This window comes from Coffea eugenioides, chromosome 4 (genome assembly GCF_003713205.1).
Source record: "Coffea eugenioides isolate CCC68of chromosome 4, Ceug_1.0, whole genome shotgun sequence".
Lineage (NCBI taxonomy): Eukaryota > Viridiplantae > Streptophyta > Magnoliopsida > Gentianales > Rubiaceae > Coffea > Coffea eugenioides.
In genome coordinates, this window is record NC_040038.1 from 14,646,908 (window position 1) to 14,674,324 (window position 27,417).

The 27,417-nt window shown below is 32.2% G+C and overlaps 3 protein-coding genes and 1 pseudogene across 3 annotated transcripts; 2 read left to right on the forward strand and 2 right to left on the reverse strand.

Moving 5' to 3' along the window:
* Positions 1 to 407: 407 nt before the first annotated feature.
* On the forward strand, positions 408 to 6,946 carry LOC113768359 (serine/threonine-protein kinase STY13-like). The gene is made up of 6 exons (XM_027312686.1): positions 408 to 1,083; positions 2,795 to 2,916; positions 5,341 to 5,537; positions 5,640 to 5,814; positions 6,223 to 6,357; positions 6,500 to 6,946. Exons 1-6 carry the CDS (start codon positions 675 to 677, stop codon positions 6,704 to 6,706), a joined length of 1,245 nt encoding a protein of 414 aa, XP_027168487.1. The 5' UTR covers positions 408 to 674; the 3' UTR covers positions 6,707 to 6,946.
* A 954-nt stretch (positions 6,947 to 7,900) lies between these two features.
* On the reverse strand, positions 7,901 to 12,318 carry LOC113769108 (bidirectional sugar transporter SWEET5-like). Its single transcript, XM_027313585.1, has 6 exons — positions 12,276 to 12,318; positions 10,819 to 10,855; positions 10,316 to 10,532; positions 9,442 to 9,600; positions 8,204 to 8,323; positions 7,901 to 8,038 (listed from the first exon to the last, which is right to left on the reverse strand). Exons 1-6 carry the CDS (start codon positions 12,316 to 12,318, stop codon positions 7,901 to 7,903), a joined length of 714 nt encoding a protein of 237 aa, XP_027169386.1.
* Positions 12,319 to 19,869: 7,551 nt separating this feature from the next.
* LOC113769683 lies at positions 19,870 to 19,966 on the forward strand (annotated as a pseudogene).
* Positions 19,967 to 23,702: 3,736 nt separating this feature from the next.
* On the reverse strand, positions 23,703 to 26,487 carry LOC113767549 (bidirectional sugar transporter SWEET5-like). The gene is made up of 6 exons (XM_027311680.1): positions 26,445 to 26,487; positions 25,948 to 25,984; positions 25,123 to 25,339; positions 24,676 to 24,834; positions 24,430 to 24,549; positions 23,703 to 23,828 (listed from the first exon to the last, which is right to left on the reverse strand). The coding sequence occupies exons 1-6, from the start codon at positions 26,485 to 26,487 to the stop codon at positions 23,703 to 23,705; spliced, it is 702 nt and encodes a 233-aa protein (XP_027167481.1).
* Between the last annotated feature and the right edge of the window lie 930 nt (positions 26,488 to 27,417).

The following is a 27,417-nucleotide window of genomic DNA, read 5'->3' on the forward strand; positions in this document are numbered from 1 at the left end:
ACCAAGCTAGGTGGTGGCCACCAACCCAAAGGCTGGTGATCATGTAAACTGGATTTCATGAGAAGCAAATAAATTGGTACATAGTACTATTTCTTGTATAATCTATCTATTTTAGACTACAGGGAAGGAGGAGTTTAAAGAGACTATGTGCTAGGAACTAGTAGGTACACAAACCTTACTAGAACAAGAGAGTGTTTTGGCATAACTCTTGAATTTTTTTTGCTACAGATGAAATTTGAACCCACACCTACAACCTAAACAGGAATTTTAAGACCCAAGCTCAGTGGTTACACTAGTATATATAACATTAAACAAAAGTAAATAAAAGCAAATGATTAATGAGAAAAGAAAGAAGAGGAGACCTCTTGGTCCAGTCTACACACACACACACGTTGTCTTCAGGCAATTCCATGTGCCCACATGCCACTCTGCTCATACAATAATACTACTACTTCTCCCTACAGTTTTTCCTTCTCAAAACAGAGCATTTTCCCCATTTGTAATCCCATTTTTCCCACCTTCCCTCAGCTCTTCTCTTCAAAATTCCAGCATCCCACTTGATTGTTTTTAGCAAATTAAGAAAAGGGTCAGTTCCAGTTTTGCCATACACATCACAAAACATATAGGATCAATCAAGAAAAGTCAAGAACACCCAAAAAACAGAGGGAAAGAAAATGGAGAAAAGCAGTGATGGATTTGTGAGAGCTGATCAAATTGACCTAAAAAGCTTGGATGACCAACTGGAGAGACATTTAAACAGAGCATGGACTCTGGAGAAGAACAAAAAGAAGGCACAAGATGACTTTTACATCAACCCCACCACCACCACCATGGCCGTAGCCCCTGCCCCCACGGCGGTGACCGCCAATAATAATAGTACCACGGCAGCCGCCGCCACCACCACCACCACCACCACCACCACCACCCCCACCCCCATCCCCACCATCACCACCATGAATAAAGCTTCAAGGAGAAGACATGATTGGGAGATTGACCCCTCAAAGTTGATCATCAAAGGTGTCATTGCTCGTGGCACTTTTGGCACTGTCCACCGTGGAGTTTATGATGGTCAAGATGTTGCCGGTCAGTCACCTACCCATGTTTCCAGCTATAGTTTTAGTCACTTCTACTTCGTTTTAGGAAATTTTGTTTGTTAATTAATCTCTTTTATGTGCTAATTCTTAATATATTTTCCTAAGTGACTTGTTAATACGCATAATTAACCATTTAAACTTCCTTTCTTGATTTCATTTACTCTTGTAAATTAACATTTAAATAAGCACTTGGACTAACATAAAGTAATTGGATTATTCAACATTTCTGGATAGCTATTGTTGTTTATCTATATTTTTCCTCTTTTTTCTTTTTGACTCAGTTGTGTTTGTATTTTCTGTTTATGTGCGTTAGTTTATTTCTTAACGATCCAATTATTGGTCTAATCAACTAAATAAATAAACTCAAATTGTGCGTGGACTTTCAAAATTTTGCTGGCTTCATAAATTGTGTTTTTCTATTTTTATCTTGTTTATCCCAAGAGAACAGAGTCCATCCAGTAAAATGATTAGTAATATTTGGAAGCAAAATCCTGAAATCAATCTTAATTTGGTCGGTCCAATATAGTTAAGGTGGGTCTTTCTCTTCTTTTCTTTCTTCCCTTTTCCTAGAGTAAATTAAGGTGGATTTTTCCACCGGATTCTTTTGCATTTTTTCTATTAATCTTTCTACACTGTCAGTACGAATATATTTTTTTTTTCTCTCACTTTGTTAATTAATTTATTCCTTTTTATTTTTTTTTGGGGGGGGGGGGGGTTGGGTTGATGTTGTTGGTGGAGAGATTAGAGATTACTATTTCTTGTTTAAGGGAAAGTGTATCGTGAGACGTATCATGAAGATAGAAAGGCCTGATATCCTTCTTTGGTAAACATGTGTACCTGTAGCAAAGGATAAGAGTCCTCATTGGGAAGTTTTTAGGGTAAAAGGTGCTGGGGTTGCAGTTGATTTTTGGGTTAGTTTTGTTTGGTTTGAAGGGAAATCATGATTCATGACTGTGTTCTTATGGAATCCGTGACTCGTGGCACGGGTTTGCATTGAATTTGCAGGTGACTGCAATAACTTGGCTGATGATGCTGTTTTTCTGAACTTTCATGTGACCCCATCTCTCATTTACTACTAATACTAACTAGTAAAGTTACAACAGAGACATTAATTTATGTCAACTTGTCAACTGTACCAAGAAATTAGGATCTCAAATTCTACAGTCTCTCTTTATTTTCTTTTTTCGATTTTCAATTTTCCTTGAGTTTAATATAGTACATGCAAATTGACTCATTGCTAGAAATGGTTAACTAGTAAGCTTGTGACCCTTTTCGGGAGTTGTTTTTCAGCTATTACTAGAAATGGTTAACCGCCCTGAGGGGATTAGAATCTTGGCCAACAACTTTAAAATCTTAAAATCAGAAAATAAAAAGTTCTTGCAGAATTTGAGATTAATGGATTTGATAAGGCCAAGCTGATGGACCTAATCTTGTTCGTGGAAATTGATACCCTCCCACTTCCCAATCATACACTTCTAGGTTATTGTACTCAGGGGACCCCCCGGGTGGGGGGGGGGTGGTGGGGGGATGAAGGAGGGAAGGAATAAAGTAAGGGAAATTGAAAATTTTGAGATCAAAACAATTTACTTACTTTATAAGATTGTCTAACATTCACCTGGTGGTATCTTGTGCAACTGAAAATTGGTCAAATGGAGTGCACTGAGTTTGTTACTTATGTTTATGGTTTCTTCCTGAACCAGTTAAGCTGCTGGACTGGGGAGAAGAGGGTCATCGGACTGAGGCTGAAATAGCATCATTAAGGGCAGCTTTTACCCAAGAAGTTGCAGTGTGGCATAAGCTTGATCATCCTAATGTTACCAAGGTCACAATTCTAGCTCTTCTACCTTTGCAGTGCTCACTGCTCTCAAATATTTAACTATCTAACTTATGGGCAGTGAATTCTCTTAGATTGGGGAAAAAAGGGGTTGTCATGGCCTTTTCCGTCTCCACATCAGGGCCATATGTAGGATTCCATTAGATGTTTGTCAGTATCTTATTGTGCTTTTACTGAATTTCCTTTCCCCTTGCATGCATTATGGATATACAATACATGAAACCTCTCCTTCAATTGTCTTATAAATGGCAAATTACAAAAGTTGAATAAGAGTAATTTCTTTTGTAATAGTATATAATACATATGAAGAGTAAACTAATATGGTGAAAGATTGAGAATTATTAGCTTCTCAACATGGAGCTTAGTTGCTTTTTGACTCTAGTGACAAGGGGTTAGTACCTTTCTGGTGTATGTGTTATTAATTGATATGATTAAAAGAGTCAAACCTCATTAAGAAGTTCAGCATGTGTATTCTGTTATGCTGAAATTGTCTTTAGGCATGAGTAGAGGCATCTTTTACTTTTCCTAGTTAAGTTATTTTAATTTAAAAATCATTTAATTCAAATGAAGTACAGATTATTACTTGGCCGACATCCACCAGTAATGCAGGTATCTTGCTTTCAAAAGTTGGAATCTTTGATACTTAGACCAGTGTTTTTTGATTCTTGACTTCATCGCTTTGAACCTATAAAAATATCACACATATCTGAACAGTGTTCTCAATGCAAACGCATGTGGTTTACAGAATTCTTACACTTTGAAGTTAAATAACCGTCAAGAAAGATGGAGCAATGGTGAATAACATAAACAATAAAAGGTTTTGACAAGACTAAAACATCATGATGCACAAATTGTCTGTTCCTGTCATTACATCCTGAGCATAGAAGACCTAATACCATACATCATACCTAGAAATAACTAGTCTGACTACTCTTTGCTGCCTTAGCCTCAATTCTCATAGAATATGGTTCAGAGAGCTGTCTTTTGATTAATAGTTAGGGAGGTTTATTATATCAACTCAAGAAATGGTTTATTATATCAACTCAAGAAATGGCCAACTTACTTTACAAACCCTTTTTTTTTAATTTTAATTATTAAGTGTGCAGAGAATAGATGTTGCATATAGCTAAAATTTGTTCGTTTGGCTCATTTAGTTGCTATAGTTAAGCAAATTTTCTGGATGCCTATCAAACTTGTTCACACATCACTTGCTAGGGCAACGCTTCGAGTTATGCATGTTTGGTTAGTTGTTCTACCACATGCAATTATTGAAAAGTTGTCTAGTAGCAATATTTGCTCTCAGGAGGATTCAGTGGTTGCTTCTGCATCTAGTAAGGACAGAGTTAGAATGTGTTGGACATTGCTCATACATATTTTATACAGAGTTAGAATGTGTTGCATCTAGTTTGTGGGTGGAATATCCTTTATACAGCAAATAAATGTCATATCACCATGGTAGTATTCCTTTCCATTCAAAAACCATTGATGGCAACATGCTGATATGAGCGTCAACATTATGTGTATTCAAATATACAGATACAAATCAACCTTAAACAATTGAATCACGTAATTCACTTACCTTGCATGTAAGAGTGCAAGATATGAAATGAACATTTGTTCTTGTCTTGTTTTAGAGATAACCGTGTTGGAAATGTGTTGCATGTCCCATTCATCTATATAGATGCCAGTATTACTACTCTTTTCTTGAAAGTAAAAACTCAGTAATACTCTTTTCTTGAAAGTAAAAACTCAGTAACAATTAACGACGTAATGATCATTGCCTGCACTAATTGTTTCAAAATGGTAAACGGCAATCTGCTCTCGTTCTACTTATGAGATTCATATATTGGCCGATCTTCTTACTTCCACATATGACATATATATGTGCATATTATTTTCCTTGTATGTTTAACAGTTGTAACACTGTATTATGATTTCATTTTCTCTTTCATTTGTAGCTATTGTCTTGTACTCTTACTTGGTGGTCTTTTCATCTTATACACATTTGATACTGTTAACAATTTGAGGCTAGTAGAAGAAATGATGATTGGCTTACCATTTGCTCTGTTTTCCCTGTTTCATCTTCTTAGTCAACCCCCAAAAAAAAAAAAAATGAGGCCATGTTACTCAAAGTTGCTATTCAAATGTAAGCTCGCTTAATCATATCGCAGAGGATGACAAGTGGGTACTATATCTCATTTGTGTGGACATAGAGCACCATATAGTTAATTGCCTAATGTATAAGACCTAAAGATAAGCAGCTAGAGTTCATGAATGCTTCTGTACAAGGACTTTTTCTGGATAGCGGTGATCTGTATCGAGTTTTACTTTTGCTTCTATCTAGCGAACAAGTTTTTTCAACACTACTGTGTCTTTTTTTTCATTTGTCCTGACATTCTTGTCTGTTTGCAGTTTATAGGTGCAACTATGGGCTCTTCAGAGCTTAACATACAAACAGATAATGGTCATATTGGGATGCCTAGTAATGTCTGTTGTGTAGTAGTGGAATATCTTCCTGGAGGTGCCTTGAAAAATTACCTTATAAAGAACAGGAGAAAAAAGTTAGCATTCAAAGTGGTTGTGCAGATGGCACTTGATCTTGCTAGAGGGTACATCAGTTCTGAATCCTGCTTTGCTAAAGGAATCTGATTTGCTAATTTGTCATATATGAAGATTTCTGACCTGTTTTCCTCATTCATATACTTTTGTAGGTTAAGTTACCTCCACTCCCAAAAGATTGTTCACAGAGATGTAAAGACAGAGAATATGCTGTTAGACAAGACACGGACGGTAAAGATAGCAGATTTTGGGGTTGCACGGGTAGAAGCCTCAAATCCAAATGACATGACTGGAGAGACAGGGACTCTTGGCTACATGGCTCCCGAGGTACATTATCCATATCTCTGGCTGGATTCACATTCCATGACTGCTGTGGTTTGTATTTTGCATTCTAGTTTATGCATACCTTTCAAATCGTTACTGCACGTAACACTAGAGGGCTTTATTTATTTTGTATCTTTCCATTCTGATCCTACAAGAAATGTTGATCAACTGGATCCTGTTTTTGTGCTGAAATTTTAAAGCCAATGTACCAAGTTGCGTCAGATGCGCTCCTATCATGCCAATAAGACATGAATCTGGAGAGATTCCTATATAGGGAGACAATATACAACAAGGATATTTGTCTTTGTTATTCCATTGAAGATTAAGACAGTTTAAGAAAAAGCCTAGAGACAGGTTGCAATATCTCTTTCTTCAGTTAATTCATCTCATACTTGAAAATTGTGGTTACAGGTTCTTAATGGTAACCCATATAATCGGAAATGTGACGTCTATAGTTTTGGCATCTGCTTATGGGAGATATATTGCTGTGACATGCCTTATCCTGACCTCAGCTTCTCTGAAGTTACTTCAGCTGTTGTTCGCCAGGTATAACTTCTCCCTCCCAAGTTTGAGTGTCCTGCACTTCTGCTGCAATCTTCGGTTCTATTAATAGTCAAATAAAGCCGTCTGTTAGTTTTCAACATAATTTTTTCTTTGATTCACATTAGAATTTATGATTTCTTGATAGAATCTAAGGCCAGAAATACCAAGATGTTGCCCAAGTTCGCTTGCAAATGTGATGAAGCGGTGCTGGGACGCTAATCCTGATAAGCGGCCTGAGATGGATGAAGTAGTTTACTTGTTAGAAGCCATTGACACATCAAAAGGTGGAGGAATGATCCCTCTTGATCAACCTCAAGGGTGTCTTTGTTTCCGAAAGTATCGAGGACCGTGAATACTCTTGCTTAGGCACATATGCTAGTAGCTTAGCTTAATATCATCATCTCCTAAACCTCACAAATAGTAAGAACTGGGCTTCCAGTTTCATGCATTGAGCTCCAGCTCCGCTTCTATATCAAGCATTGTAAAGCTTTGGTTTTGCTTCTTTTTTATTCCTGTTTCTTCTATCGTTTTCGTGATTTTAGCTCTCTTATTTTACAATTTGTATATCAAGACATCTCGATATTTCATGAAATTTGTGCATTTTTTTAACCTTCTTTTTGTTTGTAAGTAGAAGATCTTGAACCTAGAATCTCCTACTTACAATTCTTCCCTCTCATCCAGAAATTTGCATATTAAATTGACTTTCAAAATCAGCTAGAATCACCACCTATAATACAAGTCTATATGAAGGTTTGTTAACTTCGAGTAAAATGCAATTTCCTTCAAGGATTTCCTAAAATGTGTACAATGAACTGTTGCATTTACATATTAGATTTTGAAAGAACAATTTTTATTCTGATTTACTAATTAAAATTAATTAGTAGTATCTGCCTTCGTAGGTAACTTTTCTGGGTAGGAGACCAGAGCAAGTCTTTTTCTCAGTTCAATTAATCCGGGGAAAAATATACCTCTGTAATATAAGTTGCACCGCTACACATTTATTATTGGCAATCTCTTGACGAAAAAATATTAAATGATCAAGATACAAAACCGAATGGGGTCAACAAACAACATACTCGCATTTTTTACAATAAACCAAAATAACAATGTTCATGCAAGAATACAAATATAGCTTTTTTAAAATGTGTTTTTTTAAAAAAAAAAATTCTAGTAGGAGAGGGATGGGATTTAAGAATCAAGGAAGCGATAGGGAATTATAATTTAAGACTTCTAATTTCTAGGATCTCAATTCTAGCAACAAGATCAAAGTCTTCTCGTCTAGAATACAAATATAGTTCACTACTGAATTTCATAATTCCTTTTACTGGTAATGATAATAAAGTGCAAAAATGCGACTTCAATTGAAGTATTCTGGCCCATGGGTTTGGCAGAAAGGGATTTATCAAAAAAATAACTAAAGTTTGACAAATATGATTCAGTTAACACATGAGAAATAAAGGAAAATGTAAAAGCAAAGCTTAAAAAATTGTCTCATTGAGGATAACAAAATTTCCCTTTCCCCTTCTATCCTAAGTCCTCGTGTCACTTAGGCTTCAGAGGATAGTTGGACCTCCTTGGCCTTGCCATTTTCATCCCCATCTTCATCCCAGTTTGTTGAGCCGTAATAGGTAGCATATAATATGAGCTGAATTAGTCCACCAACGGTTCCAAGGCCATTGGGAATCTGCAAATTTCAGATGGAAAAACAACAAAATATGAAAATGAAAATATACGTAAAGTTGTATATAATTTTGACCATCTTTGTATATGTAATTATATTCAAAAAAATTATAGATTTTGCAATCACATTTTTCAAACGATTATTGATTGCTAAAGTATAATTACTCACCACGAGCCAGGGGTCGAATCTGAGGAAAGCATATGAAAACCAAACAGCACCATTCACAAAATTAGCAAGCGACAACCAGAATGGCATGTATTTCACACTCTTTGTCTTAATTACGCGGCCCTGTTAAAAAAAAATTGAACAAAACTATTGAAAAAAGAACATCTAGATTATACATGTTAGTGAAAAAAATAAAAAAAGTGAAACACATGTATGAAAAAAGGCAATATAAATTAAACCTCAAAAAGTAATTAGAGGCATTTGTAATGTGTTAATATCATTAAAACAAGATATGTGAATAAGTAATTAGACGCATTTGTAGTGAGTATATTTGTGTTTAAATTCTAATTCTGTGCAACAGGTATTGATTGCTAAGCTACTGATCAATGGCAGTAACAAAAAATCAGAGAAACAAAATAGGTGATACAGAAAAATGTAAATGAGCCCTGTTCTGTATTGCAGTAATGGTTGCCAAGATTAATAAATAACAAAAGATAAAAGAATAAGAATAAGGGAAATATAGCTGAGCAATAACGAAGATTCAAACGAAGTACACAAGAATAAGACGTATTTCAACTTTCATTTAAAGGTCTGTTATTGGCCTAGTGAAGTCTCTCTCTCTTTACTAATTGGGGGATTTTTTATCCATGATGCATAAATGAGGATGCATGGTTTCCAGTAAGCACTAAGCAGCCAATTTTGTGGAATTTGAAGATATGTTCTTCTACCTCAAACTAAAAATAGATACTAAGTTGTGAATATTCAACAGAAGATTATAAAGTTCATTAGTTTTACATAATCTATTTTGAGTTTGCAGTTAATGCTTAAAGATTTCACTTCTCTTTATCTATTTTCTTTTCGAATACTGCTTTCTATAGAATGCAATAGAAAAACCATTAACACTTAGAATATATGAGTGAAATCATACATGCAGAAAAATACATTATTTGTATGGAATCATTTTGTAGTCCTTTCATCCCATTGTTAATGTCATATTTTCACTTTATTGATGTCCTAAAATAAAAGTCAAAATTTTAAATTTAACACATGTTTTTCAATCTTGCCATTTGAAAAAATATTTTTTTTAAAATTCCAATACATATTTAACAAGAAAATATTTTGAATCTAATGGATACATTTGTAAATTTACTAATACTATCTCATCTAAATATAATGATTATAAGGTCTCCATAAAAAGTTGAATTTTCAAAATATAACTCATTATAAAGGCTAGTACGTACCATAACAGTCAATGGCGAAAGGTACATTCCAATATTGAGGATTGTGCACAAGACGCCGACAAATAATGACCTTTTGCTGCCATGCAGAGCTGTTAAGGCGACGACGATGACTATGGCCAAAATTGCTGCTTCACCCGCAAGAAAAATGAAGATTTTTCTCTGAAAATTAACAATTACAACAATCATAAAAAATTTGACATATGAAGGACACTTTTGATTTGTGCAGTAAAATTTGCAAGACTCCTAGCTTTTTTGTGGCAGTGTTGCAGCAGTACAAATAGAAAGAGAAGAAATTGAAACCAAGTAGTTTTGATTCAAGAAATTTTATGTTGCTTCGAACCGACTACATGGCAATGCCTAATAGTTGGTGCAAGACTAATGGAAAAACTCTGCACTTGTGAAACAGGCAATTCAGGCTTGAATGTTAGGAAGACATCTAATGGGATGTAGCTGCTTGATGATAGGCCATTTGTGGAAGAAGAGAAAAACTGGGCTTGGACAAAAGCAAGAGTAAATTGAAGGGTTTGGCAGCTTCAACAATAGAAATTCTTCGGAGTTCAGACCAAGAAGGTCTATAGGAATCATCCCGGAATTGGGAAATGTAATTCTCAGTTTAATGGACATTGAAAATCAGGAGATAGCATTATATTAGGAGCTGCTTGTATATTTTGGAAGTTCCAGCGTTTGGAATTTGCTAAGCGTCTTATCATTTAATATCATATATTGAATTTACAAATAGGAAACCAAAGTGTGGTATATGCTCGAATAAGTGCATGAAAGATACCCTAAAAAATTAGGCAAAAAAAAATCGTGCGAATTGTTGCAGCTAAAGTGGGACAATACAAAGATATAGGGTAAGAACTGTTATACATACACGTTTTTGCCAATTGGAATGGATGACGAACAAAGTGACAAAGATGGCCTCAATTACAAGTCCAACACCGTTGATCGTTGAAACCAAAATGCTATCCTTCTTGACGATTGGAAGGCCATAGAACACCCACATTGCACAATTCAGTATTGTGGCAAGGTAGGGGTCTGGCTTGAAATGTTGAACAGACTTGGCTTTCCATATGTTTACGAATGTAGGCCTGCATTTTCAAAATTTTAGATTAGTTAATTATCGGCACTATTTATTATTGATGCATTGATATTTCAATAGATTAATCTTTAATACACTCAAGTGTATACATTATTACTGTTGAATACATAACAATCAAACAAAATTTAAATTTTAAATCCAAATTTAACATATATATCATATATTCAATTATTATAATATATATATATTGTTAGTGTATATAAAATTCATCTTATCTAAATTAGTGTGCTGTGTAAATTAGTGTATAGGAGAAGTAAGGAATTGAAGTTACATACGTAGGGGAGACAAACATGCCAAAGGATATGACGTTTCCTGCATTGGTTAGCAAATTATAATTAGAAGGTATCATATCATTAAAAGGTATTACAAGGAACCAAATCATAGAGAATGAATAAAGGAGAGGCTACAAAATATTTCTCACCCCGAGTTCTTAAAAGTTAAGAACATCTTCGAATGCAATTGACGGACGAAAACAGTAAATTTTATTTGAACGTCAATCAGGATGACAGAAAATCTATCTTCTGTACCAGTGAAAGATTTAAAAGAGCAGGAGAACCATAAATTGACATATGCTACAATCTCAAATTTATTAGAAGAAAAACGTTATACGCTCGAGCATGTTTGGAGACTGTATATTCTTTTGGATGATTTATTTGCAAGAAGGTATTGTCGGCAAAGATAATCTAGATTTATACATAATTGAATTAACATGATACTGAATGCAACTTGTGTTAAGTACTCCAAACCACTCGAATTACTTGTAACGTTGAAAATTCACCAAATACTCCAAAAATTCATGGTTCATGAACAGATATCTAATTATAAAAGTGAGAAAATATAAGTATAAATATATTTAATATTATTAAATATAGATATATATTGTATTTTCCTAAAAAAAAGTAAATTATACATAAAGTTAGTATTGTTTATTTTTTAAAACAAAGAAATACAACTAAACTTATTATGAATCACGTACTATTTTTTAAAAGAAATATAATTAAATCATTTCCAAACTCAAACTCAAAGTTCGCTCATTGAATTTAATGAGCCAAACTTTCGGAGATTCCTAAGATGTTTGGAGGAGTGGCTAGTTTCACTCCAAAGTTTAACCAAATTCTTTTGTTCTACTGGAATTTCCAGTAGTATCTAAGCCAATTTGAACTAGAGGTTTAATTATGACTTTAAAGTGCTAAATGAACAAATGATTTTGTAATCAAAATAATAGAATGGTAATAACTCTAACACACTGTCTAACCATAGATCATGACTCTGCCAGATATGGAGTTAAAGTAGGGCTATATTACCGCTAATTTAAAAATAGGGCACCGTAACACACCAATTAGAACTAACCAAATCCTCAGATCAAGCGGATAGTCATGTAATTATCCCAAATCAAGAATCCAAAACGATCAACATTAACCAAATTATCTTGTTCAAGATTTTTTAATCAGTACAATACACAGAAGTAGGGTATAGCTATATGATTATGAAGTAATGCAGAGAATTTCTGTTGATGATGGTGCAGAAATTCATGAAAGAAACTGATTCCTTCTTCCCCTAATCAGACCCTTGAACTAACATAGTCTTAATTACTACTTCTATTTAGGTGTCGTGCATTAACCAAAAAAAAAACATGTTGTTTCACAGAAAAAGCAAAATCCATTGAATATGACAAACAAGTCAAAAAAAAGGACTTTGGCTGAAAAAAAAAACAGAATTATTTAAAACTCACCAATTACTCCTATGATGGTCCTTACAAGTTCCTTGTGAGCCATCCCTGAATTTGTTAAGACGTTGCGAGTAGAAACTGGGAAAAATAGATGTTGCTGCGAGTATAGAAACTGGGAAAAACAGATGTTGCGACTAGAAACTGTGAAAAACGCCAAGTTGAGAAGGCTAAAATAGTGGTCGGATAAAGTTGAGGATAAGTTGATTTAGGGTCAAGAAAGATAAACGAAAAAAGATTATGCAGTTGAGGAGGAGATTTTATAGATTTTATTGCCGTAAATAACTTAACTATTGCACATATCACGCAAGAAAGATTTGAGAGCTGGGTAGAGATAAGTGGCAGTATAATAGGTATTATTTACAATTTGTTACCAACTCTAATTGTCTCATAAGTTACCACTTAATTGCCAACTCTTTTTTTGAATTCTTTTTATGATGAGATATATCCAACAAGTGGTAGAGATAAACGGTATTATAGTAAGGTATCATCTACAATTCGTTGCCAACTCTAATTGTCTCATAAGCTACCACTTTTTTGCCAACTCTTTTCTGGAATTCTATTTTCGATGAGATATATCCAACCAGTGATCTTACACCTAGTAAGTTAAAAAGGGCAAGTTTAATAAATAACTTGATATTTACTCAAAAATAAAATAAAATAAAATAGAAAAAAGACACAAAAGAAATAATACAAAAATGGCATTAACCAGAAATAACTCCAAATAAATAGCTGAAAATTGATGCTAATTCTTTATCATCTTGCTTGTATCTTCAGCAGAAATTTTATAATTTGGTAGTTTTGTTCTACCAATTTCTTGTGTTCAACTAAAATAAAAAATTTAGTTAAATGGGTGCAAAGCAATAAATTCCATGCCTGGCAATGTAGTAATATGCATTAATCAGCAAATCTCACAAAAGCTTTTAATGCATTTAATGCACACAATAACTACAAAGATTTTGATAGAATGATTAGTCCTTGAATTCTTTACAACAAAAAAAAAGAAAAAAGAAAAAAGAAAAAGAAAAATAAGGTTTTGTTTGATAATCTAATTCAAATAGGAATCATCTTAAATTTGACTAGTTTTAACTGTTATTAATAAATGAAGATATATGTCATGTATTTAAATATGTATTATGGTAAGTGGAGATAGAATCATAACTTATCTTTGCATGAGACTTTTTAGGATATTAATGAACATGTGATGAAGATGGAGAGAGAATTCTTTGGAGATAAGAACTATTGCCTACATGAAATTGGAGACGTACCTTATCTTCCCATGAGACATTTTAGGATAGCGGTGAACTTGTGATGCAACTACCTAACGTTTTCAACTCGGTTTCAAAAACATGTCACTATAGTAGTAGAGTTTGTTTCTAAAATAACCTTTTTTAAAAAAATATTCTCATAATAATATGCTTTTAAATCATATTCCCTTGTAACTTGTTTAGTCGGCACAACGAACTTTCCTTCTTTTTTTTTTTCTTTCCGTTTACAGAAGGCTTCCACTCTTTTCTTAGTAATACTTCACCGTTTCTAAGTCACTTCTAATCCTGAATAAATCAGTATAAAAACTTCTTACAAAGTAATATGGAAGAAATCACCTATAAAAAAATTAAAAAAAATATATTTTATGTGGGCACATCTCACTAAAAAGACGGAGACAGCTGAGAAAGGTTCAATCTTATGATTAAGGTTGAAACCCCAAAAATTTAAGGTTCTACTCCCTCCCCACTTCTTCAGTCCCAACCCCTCTAGAAAAAAGGGAGCGATAAAAAAACAGAAAAGAAAAAATGCAATCGGAAAAGATTAATTGTACAAGGATATATCTTACTGGATGCATTTAATCTAAACCCAACAAAAAAAAAATATCAAAACCACTGCTTCAAATAACTTGTATGACCGTACGATGATACATACCACTATTAATAACAAAAAGAAGGGGCAAATTACATTTTAACCCCTATGATTTAGTGTTTTTATACATAACCCTCATATGGTTTCAAAATTTATACATAACCTACTCATGATTTGGATTAAAGTGTCAAAGTAACGGAAATAATCATTGTAATGGAGCCTTTGAAAATGTCGAAATTACCCTTATTTAAAAATTAAAATGGTTGAAGTAATTAAAATATATAAACATAATATACATGACGCACTAACCCTGTATAGTTTTATGTTTTATCATTTAACCCTCTTATGGTATAATATTTTACCATATAACCCTATTATGATTTTTAAAATATACACATAACGCCCCTGTGATTAATAAATAATTTTCAACTTTATATAAGGGTATTTTTGATATTTTAGGTAACTCCATTATGAATTGCAAATTTCGTTATTTTGATGTTTTAATCCAAACCATGAGGGGGTTATGTGTAGTTTTTGAAACCATAGGAGGGGTTATGTACAAAAACACTAAATCACATGGGGATAAAGTGTAATTTGCCCCAAAAGAAGAGGAAAATGTTTGCTCAAATTCAAAATCCCTTTTTTTTGCTTGAAAAAAAAAATTGTGCTATCACCAGTAATAAAAACAAATGCAAATGATTTACCTTATTGAAATTATGAACAACGAACACTATGGAAATTATTATTAGGGTTAATCACATTTTATCCCCTTAAAGAGTACCCCATTTCCCAGTTTACACCCTAACCTTTAATTTTGCTCACTTAACGCCCTTTAGGACAAAATTGTCCTTGCATTATTTTAACTTTTCATTTATCTTGTTTTCCTTTCTTTTATTTCTTTTTCTCTTTCTTCTTTATTGAATTCTTCCTCTTTCCCACAAAAATCTTCACCTTAATGATTGAAATTAAAAAAGAGGAATTGCAGAGATCTATCTTCTCCTTAAATGATTAAAAAAATATTCAAATCACTTTTCTAAAATACAATTTTTTTAGCCTTTCAATTCTTTTAATTTTGGGTTTTCCTCTTTCCTTTCTAGTTTCTCATTTTATTCCCAAGAAAATATCTTAAGATGAAATATCAATTTATACTAGATATGCATATATTATTGATGTGTAACTATAGTGTGTATAGCAAATCTAAACTCACAATCATCACAGTTATTTTTATTTTTTGGTAAATAACTTACAATATGTAAAAAATTCAAGCAAATAAAAAAAACCAAATAATCTTTTTGCCATACAATATAGTTATATTATGTATATGTATATATGTATAAAATTATATATAGACATTTATTTTTTTAATTTTATATTAGTAACAGGGGACGGGGCAAATGATGAGGCAGGGATATCCTGCAGTGTCTCCTGCACCGTTTAAAATGGAGGAAGAAAAAATCCCCCAACCTCCGCACTTGCCCCACATCATCCCCCAGCCCTTGACTTCCCCGTGAGAGCGAGGGGGTTGCAATCTCTAATCAATGTTTTAAAACTCGGACCGTTAATTGAACTGGTAAGGTGTTCGGATCAAAGTTTAATCGGTCAGACTGGCTCACCCCTGGTTCAATGAATTTTTTTTAAAATAATTTATATAAATATATATATGCCAAAATAAGACATGCAATGGACTAATTTAAAACTTTATATGATGAAAATTTTAATATTTTCAAAGAACTTGGATTTTCAAAAATAAAATTTTTAAATTATAAGTGAAAACAAATAAATTTCATCCCAATCTCAATTATATCTGCCAAAAAATAATCTTAAATCCAACTCAAAAATACCACAATATTTTGAAATTATACAAAATTCACATTTATAGCAATTAAACATTGTGAGTTGAAATTTTAATTCAGGTTTTTGGGATTTAGAGATTGCAACTTAAAAAAAAAAAAAGAAGTTTGGAGTTTGGAGAAAGTCAGGAGAATCGAAAATAGAGATGCAAACTTAATAAGAAACAAAAAATGAGATAAAAGTGATTGGTTGTGGCATTTAATAATTAGTCTTTGGAGGTAAGGTCCATGTCCCCCTCTGTGTTTTTTTTTTTTTTTTTTCAATAAAAGACCAAAATTTAATTTTAAAAAAAAGTCTTTGGGGTTAAAGAAAAACAATTATTATGTTAAATTTTTTTTCAAGTTAATAGACAAAAACAAAATTAAAAGATGGAAGAAAACATCAATAAATTAAAACTAAAGAGGTTTGATTAAAATGGGAGTGACAAAAGAAAAGATGGGAGAGAGAGAGAGTTGAAGATTAAAAAGAAAGAGTCATGAGAGAATGAGATTTTTAAGGAAAACGGAGGAAAGAAAGATTGGAGATTTGTTTTATATAAATGTGGTATAAAAAGAGACTAATTGAATATGATGGTACAATGGTTACTACGTTGACCTTCTATAGCAAAGGTCTCAAGCTCAATTCTTGCTAGCTGCAATTTGCAAAATTTTTAAAAAAAATATTGAGGGGAAAATTGGAAATCCGGTATCACGAAAATCGAGAATCACTAGTTTGACCGGATTTATCGGTTTTGATGGATTTGACCGGTGTTGACCAATTATTTGACAATTTCAACTGTAGTATAGAATCGGATTGGTATCATGGCCAGTTCGCAGTTCAATCGATCGAATCGCTGGTTTGATCTAGTTTTCAAAACATGTCCCTAATTGGAACTTTTCCTAGAAGATATTCTTGAAATACTAGCATTTTGACCCGTGCTATGCATGGTTTATATTTTAATTAAAAATAATAATATATACTTATACATTGAAGTACATGATAGAGGATATGTAAAAGATAAAAAATTTCAAAGAAGTTGTGCTTAACATGTACAAAAAAAAAATTAATTTGTGAGCACAAATTGGACTTTCTTAATTTTAACATCTTAAATAAATTGAAACCAAAATTTGTTTGCCGATTGTCTAGCAATATATGATAAGAATTTGAATAAAATAATTTAATTTATAATGATTTACATGATAAAGTAACTGTAAACCTATTTATCAATTGCCGATAAAATATATCATGTTATATTGACATATCAAAAATTATAATATAAAACACGTAAATTATAACTAATTCTTTTTTTTTCAATTTTAGAAAAAAAAATTTCTCACATCTTACCCTTAAAATTGTTGAGTGCTTTTATAGAAAAGTGTTTTTCATATACTTTAACATAGATTACAAAAAAATCTTTGTAAGATACAAAATACAGTTTTTAAAATTATTAAAAACTATTATTCTTTCCACCTCTCTTACTTGCCAATTGGCCATTCGCTGCCTCATATGACTTTCACACGTCCTATCGCGGTGTCATCCTTCCTATCATTTTTTGTCATCTTTGTCATATACGCATACTTCCCTTCTTTCTTCCCTTCTCTCTTTGCACAATCTCGTTATTCACTTTTCTTTTTCGACTTTTCTCATCACTCTTTAACTCCTCACCATTCTGTTCCTCCCTGCCTCTAACTTCCTATTCTCGCCACTTAATTTTTTATTACTTTCATTTTATCATTCTCCCAAACCCTTGGATAGCCCCCAACCTCTATCCTGCATGGGCAACCTCCTCCATTCCCCTTTCCTCTACTACTCCCTTTTTCTTCTACCCATCCAATCAGAATAAAGTAATATCACCATTTTTCATTCTAGATATATTATGTTATAAAAAATCTATATTTTTTCTTATATATTTATAAGAATTACATATGTATAAATGCAAATAACATGCTCTGTGTGTGTTCGAATTTTCTTTTTTGTAGTAATTGTGATCGGCAGTTCTCACACTATTGGTCTGAGAGTCCTAATTTTTTTCATTTTTTATTCAAAATATAACTTAACATATTGCCAATGTTACACTATTATAAAGTGAATTTGGTGAGTAAAATATAAAAATGAAAATTCAATACAAAAGTATAAAACACCAAATTTAATTATCTTTCATATACATTTTGAATTGAATAATTTCAAAATTTCAAAGGAGAAGTTGAATCCATATTCTATTGTTAATTTTTTTTTTTGGTATAACTGGTGTTGTTTTTTTTTAATAAAAAATAAAGATTTCAAACAGAAATTTCCACATCTAAATGCTAGTAGTACTTTGTTTTCTAGTTAGTGATTTCATAATTTAGGTTTCATGAATGGTATCATTCTTGATTTTTTAAATCCATGACCAATGAATATTATTTCCTTTTCATTTTCTATAAAATTTGCCCTCTTAGTTAGAATTACTTAGTTGAAGGATAAAATATTATTATTTACTTTTTTACTTTTAGTTGTTTTGGTGATGTTTCTTCTTCTTTTTTTTATTTATTTAGGCTCACATTAATAGGCTTCAAACCAAATTCCTATGTAAGTTGAGTCACTTCTCACTTTTTGAATTCAAAAGGTATGAAAGGATATGTAACAACTTAAAGAAATCAAAATTCTATATAAAAAAAAAAGAATGAAGAGTCGGAAGTATTCTGACTTAACCATCCTAAAAACCCTTTTGAAATTTATATAGATAGAGATTGTACCACTAGAGTTAGCTAGTGCTAAGAGAATTGTGTACACACGTAATTGTGTGTGTAAACTTCTTTGTTGTATCAATAAAATTCTCACCTTTATGTGTAAAAAAAATTAGGTGTGTAACAAAAAATATAAATATGCATCAAATCATATAAAATGTATAACAATCCGCATAATTGTACAAAACTATCAACCATACTGGTCCCAATCTCCACGTTATCTATATCTGTCATGATAAAAGTGTGGGTTTGTTTTCAGTTTTCTGTTCCTTCCTATGTTGCTACACCTGTGTAAAGTTTCGGCATAATAAGAAACATCCAGTCTAATCCCTCAACATTACGGGCCATACTAATCTCATTTTAAGTTTGCAATATAATTTTTCACCACAACAAAGACTTCACTAGGAAGGTTGAATAGTTCTAATTCTATAAAATCTTGATCTTAAGCACAAAAAAAATATTGATCTTAAATTTGATACAGTAGTAAACTTCTACAACATCTCAACACTCAAAAGTCACTAGAGCATTATGTGATATGAAACCAGCCTTGTAACTCTTTGAATAACTATCCGGCCTTCTAACTCTTGAATTTGGTGTAAACATTTTTTTTTATCACTTTTTAAACTTTAACTTTTATACTCACGAAACCTATTCTTTACCCTGACCACAACCTATTTTGATTATAGCTACCAAATTGCATCTCCTCATAAACAACATAATTATACTCTTAAAGGAAAAAATACTTAAAAGATCAAAGTTATGTTTAGTTATGAAAATTTTATGTAAAATAAGTTTATACAAAAAATTTTATTTTTAAATTGCACACAGAGTGGATGTGCCTTTTATGACTAGTTACTTTAAATTACATTGGAGTCTTAGTCTCTTCCACCAACAATAGAATTGTATAAAACCTACTATTTTTAATCCTTTGGGTTATCCAATACCGAAAAAATTGATTCTTCATTATTATCTCAAAACTCTCATCGTAGAATTCTTCTTTTGGATATGTTTCCATCGAAAACTTGCATACAAACCACGAAATAGCATTAAGGTGTTGGAAAACAGTTCTTTGTTTCAAAGAACCCAATACTTCAATACTTTGGATGGAAATCAAACCGTTCCGTGCAAGCACAACCAAGGAGGCCTAGATTCAATCATCTTTTGATACGGTTAAGGAAATATGATACGTTCCTTCGGAAACATCTATTAAAATTGGAACAGAGAAGATTAGCATGGCCTCTGCTGAAGGATAACACGCACAGATAAAAAAAAGAACATGTGATACAGAAGATGAATCATAAGTTGTTGGTTACTAGGAGACATCTGATCGTCATATTTATTTCATATTTGATTCAATGAGTTTGTAATTTCTTATCTTGTGGGATATTTGGGCTTTAATTCTTTTTGTTGTAAGCTAATTGCTGTTAGAGTTATTTGACTTTTTAGTTACCGTTCTCTAATTTATATAGAGTTTGAATGTAACTGATTTGTAAAGATGAACGCAATGAAAGCTTACAGATGGAACTACATACTTGGTCTTCATACAGTGAAGAGTTTGGTCTTCTATATATATATATTATATATATATTTCAATGATTCTATCTATTATTCTTTATCTTGTAAATGGGGTAGTCTAATTATTTATTAATTTTTTTATGAATTTCTGAATTCTTACTATATTTGGTACTAATAAAGTTGACTCAAACTCAGTAGAATTAAGTCTCTTAATATAGGTTAGGTTGAAATTTAAAAAAAAAAAAGAAACAATTTAATCTGAACTTCCTTAGTTTTGTGTTTAAGTAGTTTGTATCTGCAATCAAAATCCCCTTTTTCATTTTTGTTATGTCCCATTATTCCCATAGAACGGGTGATGTGAGACTTTCATCTCGTACAGCTCAAGCAAAAATACCCCAATACTATTTCCAATGGATATATAATAGAAAGTCTGAAACTTTTTTGGATTCCATCTGTTTTCTAGATTTGGAAAAGTGTGGATTTTCAAGAACAAGAATCTTATGATATGTTGGAAATCTCTTATAATAATCATCCGCACTTGAAACGTATCTTAATGCCTAAAAGTTGGATAGGATGGCCCTTACACAAGGATTATGTTGCTCCCAATTTCTATGAAATACAAGATGCTCATTGACGGATAACAAACTAATTTCCTCTTATACAATTTCATATATTCAAGGATTATACGTTTTGTTCTAGATTAGCCAGAATAATGGAAGTCTCCTTTGTATTTGGGAATTCTATGTAGGTAAACAGAAAAAAGGAAAATGAGGGGTTCGTTGGTATTGTTAAATCCCATTTATTTGGTTTGTCAAAAGAGTAACAATTCTTGATCCTGCTCTTTGAAGATTGCTAGTCTTACTTTCAATTTTTCCAGATGTATCAGAACTTTTTTCAATTTCTTATGAAATAAAAAAAGAGGGGTTTTATTGATTAAATAGAACTTTTTATAAAAAATTTCAAATTGGATTAGATATTAAAATAAATAGAATAAAGTTCTATTGGTATAGAAAGTATTTGCAAATATTTAATCTACAAAAATATATATTCTATCATCCAAAAAATTAAGTGACTCCTTCTTTCTTCTAACCATTGTTATTAAACCTGATCCAGCTTGACAATTCAACCGGTCAACCCGATGAACCGATTGGTTTTATGAGGAACCCGGTTTGCATGTTGTCAAGGAAAAATTTGGTAAAGATACTAGAATAGAGATTTGAACCCGAGACCTCATGCATAGAAGTAGAATACAATCACCACTGAACCAACCAACCACCCATTTGTAAGTTATTTGTCCTTCTTATATTATATTATATTTTTATTCTTATTTTATTTCTCCAAAACAAAATTATTTGGAATCTTTTAATAACATTTTATTATTCCCCAAACTTTATAAATTATGAAATTGACTTAAAAAATAACATATTACAGAATCCATTTTAAAGACAAATATCATTCTTAATAAACTTTTGCACTGAAAATTCATAAATAAATTAGATTGTACCCATATTTGGTGGATTACTAATTAAATTTAGACTGTTAATTCTTATAAGAATTAATGATTCTATAACAAATTAGACTAACCGAATATTTATTATGGCATAAAAATTATTAGACATAATATTTAAATATATTTAGTGACCCATCGGTTAGATCACTGACCCACTGATTGAACTAGTAATCCGCTGACTCACCTCTTTCACTGGGTTCCTCCCTCGGCTGGATTTAATAACTATGCTTCTAAATTTGAAATGAAAGTACCGATAGATACTATCAAGGGGTGAATTTTCTGAATCACTTAATGAATTTCATACTTACATATATGAAGAAAAAAAACCTAAACCACGAACTACATACTTAATGTTAAATGAACCACATGTATCTAGCAAGTTTGTTGTAGGCGTGGTAGGAAGGGCCCATGCTCATAGATGCCTAGACTCAAATATTTTGGATTAGATGTGATAACCTATGACATATATTCACTTGTTTGATGGAAAAACTTACAAATATTTCCTCACTACAGGTAAATTCAAAAGATAGCGTAGCAAATTAGGTGACAGTACCAAGTGGTGTACCATGACCATGTAGTACCCTTTCCTGATTTGAGACATTTAGGGAGTTGGGTAAGGTACTTTCATTGTAACATTAACCAACAAAATTGAAAAATAAACAATTACACGCACGAAACTAGCATATTTCTTGACTACATTTTACGTACCATGCCTTTTAGTATGTACAATATCAAGCTTTTTAACTTTTTCCTGGTCGCCCCAATAAATAGTTCGAAAAGTGATTCAATTATCTCTGCTCTACTTGCTTTCGAAAATGTCTAGTGATTAATTTGCATAAAGTGGTGTGGTTCTACCTTTTTTTTTTGTGTTCAAGGGAAGACTCTAGACATTACAGGAGAAAGGAAAAAAGGAAGGGGCTTAAAAGTCAAAATAGAGATCTCGTAGTCACTTGGTTAATGTCCTTGTCAGTTAAACTATATCATAGGAACAAATTAATGTGATTTTAATTGCCTAATCATCATTAAAAAAAATGGTGATTCTACAAATTTTCTAGGTTGTGAAAGGTTACAAATAGGATATTCTTATACTATATAAGATTGAGTTCTGGTCAAAGAGGGGGTTGAATTTCAACCGCACGGATAGGGACTTTTTGGGAATGTGAGATGTTGTGTGATTTTTGTAAAGCTTTTGGTACGGCTTAGGGTAGCATGTGTTTGTATATGTTTACCGAAATGTCCTCATTCTGATACATTAAAAGCTTTGATTCATGGAAACTTACGGGTATTTCTAGAATGGGAACTTCTTTTGGAATCAGTTTTTGCATCATGTACAAGTTATATAAGCTTACTTATTGGTATAGTTACTGAAATGATGTTGTAGACACATTTAATGCCTTTGCTGTGCAATTAACACAAAGACACGTTGCTTTAACTGTTTGTTTGATGACATCCCTTTGTTTGAAATAACTTGCCTCATCGCTTCCCATCTCATCTGAGCTCAGGTCTGAAACAACCCACTTCTTTGCCATTTACGTCTCAATTTTAAAACATCAATTTGCTAATTTTTGTGCCACTTTTATTGTCTGTAAAAATACTAACTAGGTTTTGGCTATGCTAATTTCCTCCATTTATTGTCTGGAAGTGGCAGGATTTTGGATTTTGTAATGTCACAGATTCTTTATTAATTGATTTTTTAAGATGCGGGATGGGTTACATGGTATTTTTTTGCGCCTCTACACAAATACTCATACTAGAGATTTGTGCGACTATTCAAAATGTTTTACATAAAGTATCAACCTCTAACTTCTTTAGAACTGGAAAATGAATTTCAAAATTGATTTGTCATATTTTATGACTATTTCTTCTCAAATTACCTCAAACTACTCCTCCCTAGTAGTTAAGGTATAAGCAAGAACAAATTACTACAAACTACAAAATGTGTTTCACTTTGTCAATTGAAATTGCCCTTCCCCTTAAATCCTCTTTGTTTGTGCGTTAGGCTTCAGAGGATAGTTGGACTTCCTTGGGATTTTCTTCTTCGTCCCAGTTTGTTGAGCGATAATAAGTAGCATATAGTATGAGTTGAGTTAGTCCAGCAACAGCACCACAACCATTAGGTATCTGTAATATTCACATGGAAAAACAACAAAAGTAAAAATAATTAGAGAATTATATTTTAGAGGCAATGTGCAAAATTTGATTAAAAAATAATGCTGAATTTTGAAGTACTTTTTTTATATATTTTTTTAAGTTACAACTTTATGACCGCTAATTTCTTTGTTTATAGCATGACTATTTTGAAATTATATTAATTGGATAAACAAATAAAAATCCATTTTTGTAGTTGATTCACTCGATTTTTTATTGTTTACATTAAACAAGATGATGGTGAATTTTGTTTCCAAACTAAATGATACTTTAAAGAATTGTTAGTCCCTTGTTATCTTATTTTTGAAGTGCTTTTAGACAATATTATTCTACCAATTGTTTAAAAATGTACTATCACATAAAAAGGTGGTTGAAACTTGAAAAACATATCTACATCTTTCCAAAAAGAAATGTCTTTGTCAAAACATTATATTGAATTGTTTGTATTTGCTTTATCCCTATCATTGCTTTTATAATTGCTTTTCCATCTTCTTTTTTTTTTAAAGAATTTAACTTATTGGTTTTGAAATAACTCCCATTTGTTGATTGATACAGTGGGAATATAATTACTCACCACAAGCCAGGGGTCAAATTTGAGGAAAGCATAAGAAAACCAAATACCACCATTGGCAAAATTAGCAAGTGACAAATAAAATGGCATGTATTTCACACTCTTGGTCTGGATTACTCGACGCTGCAAAAGAAATAGTAAAAGAATATTACCAATCATAATTGACTTGATCTAATCTAGTTAATTAGATTTATCAAAAAGATCAAATTAATATATATCACATATAGCATCAAAATAAATAATACATACCATGATAGTCAATGGCGAAAAATACATCATGATGTTGAAGATGAGGGACAATACACCAACAAACAAAGACCTCTGGTTGCCATGAAGAGCAGCTACGGTAATAATAACAACTATGGCAAAGAAGATTGCTTCGATCACGAGGAACATGAAGATTTTGCGCTGAAAATTAACAATAACAATAATCAATAGAAATTGTAGTTATCCAACTTACTTGCCTTGTAATTCAATTTCAATAAAATTATAGTCGCCTGTATATACAATTAGTTTACTTTGTTTTTACTATCCAAAAACATTATAATATGATTTAAGCATTTCGTTGGCAATTCCAAAGTTAAAGTATTTTAAACCAGTTGTGATGAAATGGAACTAGACATAATAAATATACAAACATTTTAGAGGCTAAACTGTGACGATTCTAAAATATAGGATCAAAGCTGTTAAACTTACTCGTTTTGGCCAGTCGGAGTATATGACGAATATGGCGATAAAGATAACTTCTATGGCAAATCCCACACCATTGATAGTGGAAACCAAAATGCTATCCTCTTTGACGATAGGAAGGCCATAAAATACCCACAATGCACAATTCAATATCGTCGCAAGGTAGGGGTCTGGCTTGAAATGCTGAACTGACTTGGCTTTCCATATTTTTGCAAATGTTGGGCTGCATTTTGAAATCATTTGCACACAATGTGTTAGGTTGTTTAATAATGATTGCTATTTTTCTTTTTCTTTTTTTGTGTCTTTTTGTGCATTGATATCTAAATTAGCAGGCAGGATCCTTTGTCTATTATATTTATTCATTTTTCCTATCCAATGCAACACTACATAGTTCCACTTACTAATACTGCTGATGTTGCACATAACATTGAATGCATATTTAGGAGGTGTTTGATAAATGAGTTTCAAATTCAATTTTAACATGGATGACCTACTTTCTAAATCAACATGAGTGCATGTAACTACAACTTTGACAAATTCAAGAAACTCATCCTCAAATGCTTGCCTAATGTCATCTGAATCATGCGGCGTGAAATTCCAAAGTAGAAGACTATGGGTACAATTAGGCATAAACAAACATTATTTATGGATATTATTGAATTTGAAACCCATTTACCAAACATCCCCTACATATGCATTCAATATTATGCGCCATATCAGCAATATTAGTAAGTGGAACTATGTAGTTTTGCATTGAACAGATATAATGAACAGAGGATCCTGTCTGCTAAATTAGTGTGTTATTTAGGAGAGGTAAAAAAGTGAGGTTACGCTGGCGAGAGGAACATGCAAAAAGATATGATGTTTCCTGCATTGATTAACAAACAATAATTAGAAGATATCACATCAGAATAGTCTTATTTCCGAGATCTTAAAAGTACATCTGTGAAACCAATTGAAGCAGAAAAACAGTTAATCTGTTTTCAAGTATCTAGAAATCGCAAATTATCATTTAAAAGATTTAAAAGAGGAGGGAGAGCAGAATTGTTGCTCCAAGATAAGGCAGCAAAGCCCTTTTTTATTAACTTTGTTAAGAACAAAGGCTACAATCCACTCTCAAACTTAAAAGAATAATTATGTTTTTGAACATGCTCGAGGATTAAATCCAATATATAGGACTTGTTCAATGAGCCTAAAAAAAAAGGACAAAGGAAAAACATGTGTTCATAGACAAAGCAAAATCCATTCAAGCAATGACAAACAAGGAAAACCAAACTCTTCGGCTAAGAAAATCACGACGACATCTGGGATGATTATTTAAACCTCACCAATAACTCCTAAAACAGTCCTTGTAAGTTCTGTGTCCGCCATATTTTGGAACCCAAATTTGCTTAAGCTGTGCAAACTGGAATGGTGGAAATGGCTAAATAGCTCCTTGAATAATCGAATGAAGTAGTGAATTGCTTGATCCAAACATAAAAGAAGAATTATGCAGATCTATATGCATGCAATAACCCTGAAGGCTATCTTTTACAAATGTAAGAGCCTCCGGGCTTATCTTCTTTCTGGATGGATTCAAGGAAATCTTTTAAAGGAAAAGTTTGCAAATTATGTGGCCATTAAATCATTCAACGGTAGAAAAGTTATGTACTCAATTACTCAATGGTAGAAAATGTTTACATTGTTAGAGAGAATTAGTCACGCCTTTAAAGCGAAATTTACTCTAATTCTCTTATTCTCTACTACATTTTGATCCCATATCTCTGAGGTCTTAAACAACGTGGTTCTTCATTTACTAAATTGTACAAATTTGGCATCTATTCTACACAAAAATTGACCAAAATTGGACCTATAACTGTAATTGAGAAAACTCAATGGAGAAATCACGCGAGCTTTTTATGCACCATTGAAACAGTACTTACATGAACAATTTGGACCTTTATGTTTACAATATAACCAATGTGGTTCCTTGGTATCATCACGAACCAAAATTAGTTTGTTATGGTACTATGGGGCCACATTGGTTAACAGTAGCTGAACCAGATGATGATATAGATGATGTATATAGATATAGATGATGTTGAGTTCAAAACAAGAGAGGGTGACTCTTATTTATAGGAGAATATAGAAGAAGAGTTAGTTATAATTCTTATCAAGATAGTAATAAGATCTTCTCGAAAATAAAGATAGTGATAAGTTTATCATCTTGAAGATAGTGATAGGTTTATCACAAAAAAAGTGTGATAGATTGTGATAACATCCATTAATTATTTGATTATTTTATAACAGATCTAACTATTT

What these genes read in the sequence shown, in the direction of transcription:
- LOC113768359 (XM_027312686.1), top strand. Translation starts at nt 675, where the DNA reads ATGGAGAAAAGCAGTGATGGATTTGTGAGAGCTGATCAAATTGACCTA. An exon ending in ATCATCCTAATGTTACCAAG is followed by an intron (nt 2,917 to 5,340) that starts GTCACAATTCTA and finishes GTCTGTTTGCAG; the next exon opens with TTTATAGGTGCAACTATGGG. An exon ending in TTGGCTACATGGCTCCCGAG is followed by an intron (nt 5,815 to 6,222) that starts GTACATTATCCA and finishes TTGTGGTTACAG; the next exon opens with GTTCTTAATGGTAACCCATA.
- LOC113769108 (XM_027313585.1), bottom strand. Translation starts at nt 12,318, where the DNA reads ATGGCTCACAAGGAACTTGTAAGGACCATCATAGGAGTAATTG. An exon ending in GGCATGTTTGTCTCCCCTAC is followed by an intron (nt 10,533 to 10,818) that starts GTATGTAACTTC and finishes TTGAAAATGCAG; the next exon opens with GCCTACATTCGTAAACATAT. An exon ending in ATTCCAATTGGCAAAAACGT is followed by an intron (nt 9,601 to 10,315) that starts GTATGTATAACA and finishes GTTAATTTTCAG; the next exon opens with AGAAAAATCTTCATTTTTCT.
- LOC113767549 (XM_027311680.1), bottom strand. Translation starts at nt 26,487, where the DNA reads ATGGCGGACACAGAACTTACAAGGACTGTTTTAGGAGTTATTG. An exon ending in TGCATGTTCCTCTCGCCAGC is followed by an intron (nt 25,340 to 25,947) that starts GTAACCTCACTT and finishes TTCAAAATGCAG; the next exon opens with CCCAACATTTGCAAAAATAT. An exon ending in AATTTGACCCCTGGCTTGTG is followed by an intron (nt 23,829 to 24,429) that starts GTGAGTAATTAT and finishes TGAATATTACAG; the next exon opens with ATACCTAATGGTTGTGGTGC.